The sequence below is a fragment of the Priapulus caudatus genome, unplaced genomic scaffold (assembly GCF_000485595.1).
Source record: "Priapulus caudatus unplaced genomic scaffold, Priapulus_caudatus-5.0.1 Scaffold2441, whole genome shotgun sequence".
NCBI lineage: Eukaryota > Metazoa > Priapulida > Priapulimorpha > Priapulimorphida > Priapulidae > Priapulus > Priapulus caudatus.
The window spans coordinates 404-7366 of NW_014579502.1; the positions used below are offsets into that span (position 1 = coordinate 404).

Below are 6963 nucleotides of genomic sequence, written 5' to 3' on the forward strand. Positions count from 1 at the left end.
GCCTGCAGGTAGGGAAACATAGGGAACAATAGGGAAGATTTCTCCGGGTTAGCGACAGTACAGGATGCCTGCCCTGGTTTAGGATATCAGAAACTATCCCTGGGTTTAGTGATAGTACAGGATGCCTGCAGTAGGGAAACATAGGGAACAATAGGGAAGATTTCTCCGGGTTAGCGACAGTACAGGATGCCTGCCCGGGTTTAGGATATCAGAAATTATCCCCGGGTTTAGTGATAGTACAGGATGCCTGCAATAGGGAAACATAGGGAACAATACGTTATTTCCCTGGGTTAGTGATAGTACAGGATGCCTGCCCTGGTTTAGGATATCAGAAACTATCCCTGTGTTAGGGATAGTACAGGATGGCTGCAGGCAACACGGATACTTCCCTGGATTATAGTACAGGATACCTGCAATGCGGAAACATTCCCCTGGGTTAGTGATAGTACAGAATGCCTGCAGGGAACGCAGAAACATTCCCGGAGTTAGTGATAGTATAGCCGGGATTGGGAGAAGAGCATAGAGACGGGATAGGCGAACGCTCACCTTTTTCCTCCTCGTATCCCTTTATGAGCAGCTCAAACTGGTTCTCCTCGGGAACCACCAGCGCCAGACTAGAAAGTGGCAACGAGAGAAAGATAATCGTAAACTTCGAGAATTGATAATGCGGCATCACACAAATCCAAGAAATGCGGCAATCACGAAGTACACAAACCGGCCAACAGACACAGATATAGATACGGACGCACATACCAGGGGCGTAAATCCGTACTGAGGAGTGGGGGGGATGATCACGCGAAGGGGGGTCTGGGGAGGGTCTGGGGGCCCTCCCCAGAATTTTTTGGAAATTTAGATCCCCTCAGATGGCTTTTCTGCGCGAGCAGGGGGGGTCCGGACCCCCGGACCCCTCCCCTGTAACGCCCGCAGTAATTGAAATGATTTAGGTCTGCCCATGTCCCCAAAATTATCATAATTAGCTGAACTTTCAGGGGGCTTCACGGCAGGAAACGGAGTTTTTTTTTTAATCTCGAGGGGGGATATCTTGTACAGGCCATCCCCCCTCCTTCAAGAGCGGGGGGACTGCATCCCCATTCCCCCCCGGGATTTACGCCCATGGCACATACAGATGCAGATAAGATATGTAAGACATCTGCACGTGTTGTGCGTTTCGACACACGTACGAACACGCGTACCTGAAGTCAGCGATTCCTCTAATGGTTTTGTGTAGCAGTAGGTGTGGGTGCGACGCTGCGGATGCTTCTGCAAAAAGCCAACAGTGGAATTATAACAATGTGCGCGCAACTGTCTACGACAACTTTCTTTTCTTTTTTCTTTTTTTCCCCTTTATTTTCAGAATGTTACATATACATACTGCTGCAGCGCTAGACAACTGATCGATACATGGATCTCTGCCACCCCTCACCCGGTAACGGTTGTAGACGTGAAGTGACGAGGGCGTTCTTCCCTGCCCCTAACCCATTTCTTTTTTAAGTCCGTCTAAACGAAAATCTTGCCCTAATCATAGGGACCCTTGTGCCTCTACTGTACCCCGTACAATTTTAGTCCAAAGTATTTCAACTCTTATTTGGATATTTATTTAATACTTAACATTCTGTGTCCGCGTCGCAGCACGGCCATCGTGCGAAGATAGGCTCCGCGCGCAAATTATTGTGTCGTGTACCTACACAGCTTTACCAGCGTCGTTAAATAAAGTTTTTACTTACTTACTTACTAACCTATCCCCTGCACCTCACCGTCCCTTTCTCTTCATCACTTAGTCTTCTCTGTCCCCTTCCCTTTACCTAATCAGTTGACACACCCAATTGTGTCAATCGTCATATTTCCCATGCCCCTCACCTGTCCCCTCAGTAGAGTCTCGTAGTCTCCCCCACCTAGTTGGTTAACGAAACCCACGCCAAGGTATCAAACACCATACCTCCAACATGCCTCCCACCATGCCTCTCACATGGCTAACGCTCCACTAGGATTGTTCCCAACTTTGATTATACATTAAATGATAGAGTGATTTGATGAATCCCTAACCGCTAATCCGGGTAACCCTAACCTAAAGTGACATTAAACCAAACCAATATAGTGGCCATGACATAGTGGTATATATAGTATATATGCATGCGTTATTATTGGACCATTGAATGACATATAAAGTTGGGAACACTCCTAATGGAGTATCACCCCTCACAGGCCCCCTGCCCCTCATCGTCAAGTCTTCCCTCTCCCTTACCTGTCCCCTCGCACTCACCTGGTCGGTTGACACTACGATAGTGTCGATGACCTTTGTCGACGTGCCCTTGTCGATCATGTCTTTCGCAGCACCACCTTGTGCTCGTTTTCAATCTCACCTCAGAAAGTCGAGGCTGGGTGGGTCCGTGAGGTATCCAACCTACACAGTAAACACTGACAGTAGACACAGGCTGGAGGTGGCGTCCGTGAGGTATCCAGTATACACAGTAAGCCTGACAGTAGGGAGAGCACAGGTCTGGTGGGGTCGCGTGAACGGTACCATACTACACAGTAAACACTGACAGTAAAGACACAGGCTGGGTGTGGGTCCGTGAGGTATCCAACCTACACAGTAAACACTGACAGTAAGACACAGGCTGGGTGGGTCCGTGAGGTAATGTAGAAGCAATACTGGCTTGGCTATGTAGCTGTTAGCGATGCGCGACACTGTCTTGTGGGATACTGCCGCTCATAGGTATATGAGGGTATAGGGTTACCAGAACTCGTACCCTGGTAAGCTATCTGATATGGTTAGGGTTAGGCGTTCAGGGTTAAGGAGTAGGCGTAGGTGACTCCTCCTTCATTAGACTCACGTTAGTGCGACGCTAGGCGGTACGGCTCGCATCATTAATCTAGTACCCATAGTACGTTCCGGTATACCGGACCGTACCCAGGTACGTTCCGGCATTCTACGCCTGGGGGACATAGACCTCTCAGCGATACTGCCATACACACCTGTCCCTTCATGTTCGGGTGAAACAGTACGAATCCATTCGGGTTGATGGCAAATCCGTAGCCGTTAGGCCCGAGCTGTAAAACACACAGGGAGAATCGCGGTAAGCAAGAAAACTCGTCCGTTCACTTCTTGTACATAAATTGTAATTTCCCCGGGTTAGCGGAAGCCTGCCAAGAAATGTGCAGAAACTTCACCGAGTTCCCAAGGATATCGCCTAACAAAAATAATCCAATTACTGAAGGTAAAGATTAAGCGGCAGCAGCAATAGTAGTAGCAACAGTAATGATGATAATGATGATAATAATAATAACAATAACAATAATAATAATAATAATAATAATAATAATAATAATAATAATAATAATATCAACTAGTTAGTTTTTAGTCTTTAATTTTAGAAAGTTATATAAATAAACATATATTATCTACACTATTCGATTTAACTTGGATAGATGTTATAACAATTCCAGGTGTCGCCGTGTCCACCCGTCTGCCTCACCTTGCGATGAGGGAGGCAGCCAATCATCTCGTTCAGTGCTCACGTCGAGTCCCATCACCCGAGGAATCGTCTGAATTATCCTTAGAACGGCAGACGACACACAGGGGTGAGCGGGAATTCTGGGTTTTATGAAATTTTTGTTTCGGGCCCAGCGGTAAGATGCAGTGACCATAATACACAGGTTTGATCGTACAAAGGATTAATCTGAAGATTAAGAGGACCCAACGAGGAAGTTGCGATCCCAATTATCGTCTGCATTCTCAATCTTGTCGGTCTATCGGCTTATTATACTACTATCATCTATCTAGTATAGCTATTCATATATCTTATATCTATCATTAGTATCATATATATATATCATCTATCTATATAGTCTATTCATTCAATCAAATATCTTATCCAGTTTTTATCTATATATCGCTATCATTTGATCTACTACATATTATCTACTATCTATATATCTTATCAGATATCATCTTATTTATATATCTATCATCTATATCTATCTAACATTATCATCTATATCATCTATCAATATCCTATCTAACACTCTATCTATATATCCATCATCGTATATCATCTATCATCTACGCGATAACAGTCGATCTTATACGAATATTCTATCAGCTCACATCCTCCCAACATCCTATCTATATAGTCCTATCATTATATTAATCTATCATCTATGTCTATAACATCTATCTAGTATATCTATCATCTATATCTATTCTTATATCGTATAGTCCTATCTATGCATCTACTTCGAACATCTATCTACTATTATCTATCATCTATTATCTCTATCTGTATATCGGGGATTAGTCTATCTTTATTATCTATGCTGAACGAGTCTATCTATTATATTCTATCATCTAATCGATCTTATCATCTATACTATCTGTATTTCTATTATTTCTTATCTTATCATTCAATATTATTCCTATCTATCATACTACTCATAACATCTATACTAATATAAATCTATCATCCATAATATCTATACTTAATCATCAGTACTATATCTATCATCTGCTCATAACATCTATCTAAACCCCATATCTATCATATATAATATATCAATCGTTATATCGGTAATCTTATGATCTCGGGATTAAATATAGATATACTACTAATCATCTGATCATTATAAATCTATCTTCAAATCTATTATCTATCTATCATCCATCGTACAATCTACAGCAACTATCTATAAATCTGATATATCTCTTATCGCATCTTAAAGTAAGCTTATTCATTACTGTCATCATCATATCTATCATCTATCATTAATCGATAATCTAAATCATATCTATCAATCATATCCAACATACATATCTATATAATCTATCATTCGTATAATCATATTCTTTGATCAATCTATATAATCGGATCAATCTGATTAGTCATAATCTATCTCAATAACATCCGGCGAAATCATCTCAGACACACTCATGAAACGAATCCCTAATCCGGTGCGATAGGTCAGGGCCCGAATACTCACGAGGCGGGTGAACGACACATTTTTTACAACTGGCCCAGGCAATCACGCTCCTATCAATGGGACCCAGTTCGCTAAGAATCGGGGTCCGACACACCCAGGATATTTAAAACATACATCGGGGGGCAGGCATAAACAAACTCCGATGGCGACTCACGGCCCAATCCCGAAAACAGAAAATCGAGTTATCTGGCACCGATCATTTTTAATCTTAAAGTCCGGAATTTGATTCTAACTATAATCGCCCGGAATGGAATCGGATATTTGTCACCGGGAAATGCTCATCGGGGCAGACTGGGGCAATGGTGTAAGGGAATAAAATAAAAGGAAATAGCGTGGCACTTTTCATATCAGCCGTTAATGGGGGAAAAAGTTCAATGGGGCATAGGGATTAAAATAAAAATGTGGGGCGACAAAAATACTGGCCAGTCATTAAATTTCGCTGTTCGAGACTTAAATCAAACGCCAATACCCGAATCAATCAGAGAGAGTGCTGACCATTTTGGTTTTTCTTAATTATTGTACTACACATTAAAAACTTTAATTAAATTAAACATTAGGTCAGCGCAAATGGCATAGGTCTTCAATTAAATGAGACACATGCACAGACACGCACAGCAGCCCGGACATGCTGCGGCAAGACGGATGGAAAAANTATCATCTATATATCGATCATCTGTCTATCATATATCTATCTTATCATCTATATATCTATCATCTGTCTATCATATATCTATCTTATCATCCGCGATCTCTCGTCACCTCTGTACGATCGGTGCCGGGTCAGGGCGATACTCACCGATGCGTACGACACGTTGTACACTGGCAGCGTCACCGTCGTTATCATGCCCATGTTCTGAAAGATGTCCGACACACGCAGTTTTAACCATCGAGCAACAAACTCGCGCGCGCGCCGATCCGAAAACAGAAATGTTTATGCGCCGTCATTTTTTTAAAATCGAATTTGTTCGTAATTTATCGTCGAATGAATCGTCATTGGTCGAAATGCTCTCGGCAGGACTGCAATGTGAAGAAGTAAAAATAGAAGAAATACGCGTGCACTTTTATATCGCCGTATGAAAAAGTATCAATGTGGCATAGTTGAATAGAAATGTGCACAAAAATGTGCAGTTAAATTTCGCCTTTCCAAGACGTGAAATGGTAGCGATCAAACGGAAATTGCGTGACAGTTTGTTTTGCTAATTACTTACTCACTTAATTAATTAATTAAACATGGTCGCGCAATGGTAGGTTAATTAATGCGACACCATGCACGACCACCACCACCGGACATGCGGAAGAACAAGCTCGCTACACACACACACGACAACAGTGAGGGACTGTGACACCAGGGGGAGCTGCAAGGCGTGGCCAACCGAAAAAAAAACCAAAGCCTGCGGCGAAACATCCAGCAAAGCTTCGAAGTGAGAGAGAGCGCGCAAGCGGTGGAAACGAGACGAAACGCTCCGACGACGTAACGGCTGCTCTTTTGTTTTTTTCGTCTGCTGCGTCGGGCGCTGCCGCGTTGTGGGTACTCACCTACACGTGCGTGGCGGTCATTTCCGCCCGAACCGTTCACGGCGGAACGACGACGTAACCCACCGAAGAGGAACAACATCGTAACCCACGCCGGGATAAATACAACCATGACTCACCACAGCAGAATAGCAATGCAACTATGTTTCATTCCACCTTCTCAATGTGCGCGGAGTGTCTAATAGCCTAACTTGCTAACTACGGCACAAGAAATGGCATTAAGGGTTTAGTGAAAAATGCAAACGATCAGCCCCAGACGGAAAGTTCGCGCCCGAGAGGCTGATAGAACTACGATGGTGGAGAGATTTTCAGGAAATCAAATGCTAATGAATGCAAATGATGCACATGCACGCCACTCACGCACTCGCATGCACGCCACTCACGCACTCGCCCACACCACGTACACACACACACGCACGCATGCACGCACACACACACACGCACGCATGCACG

General features: G+C 43.5%; 1 protein-coding gene across 2 annotated transcripts in view; it reads right to left on the reverse strand.

The window, feature by feature from the left end:
• Positions 1 to 299: 299 nt before the first annotated feature.
• The window catches only part of LOC106818701 (voltage-dependent calcium channel subunit alpha-2/delta-1-like), a 22128-nt gene continuing 15464 nt past the window's right edge, over positions 300 to 6963 (reverse strand). Inside the window, exons 11-17 of one of the 2 annotated variants that reach the window (XM_014823377.1) lie at positions 5774 to 5830; positions 3477 to 3556; positions 2977 to 3051; positions 2261 to 2401; positions 1194 to 1260; positions 547 to 614; positions 300 to 310 (exon numbers count right to left, since the gene is read on the reverse strand). In XM_014823377.1, the coding sequence (XP_014678863.1) occupies positions 3509 to 3556; positions 5774 to 5830 (105 nt within the window). In that variant the 3' untranslated portion in view covers positions 300 to 310; positions 547 to 614; positions 1194 to 1260; ... (1 more) ...; positions 2977 to 3051; positions 3477 to 3508. Of the gene's footprint in view, positions 311 to 546; positions 615 to 1193; positions 1261 to 2260; positions 2402 to 2565; positions 2587 to 2976; positions 3052 to 3476; positions 3557 to 5773; positions 5831 to 6963 lie in introns of those variants that run through there. The other variant, XM_014823378.1, reaches the window with a different exon arrangement.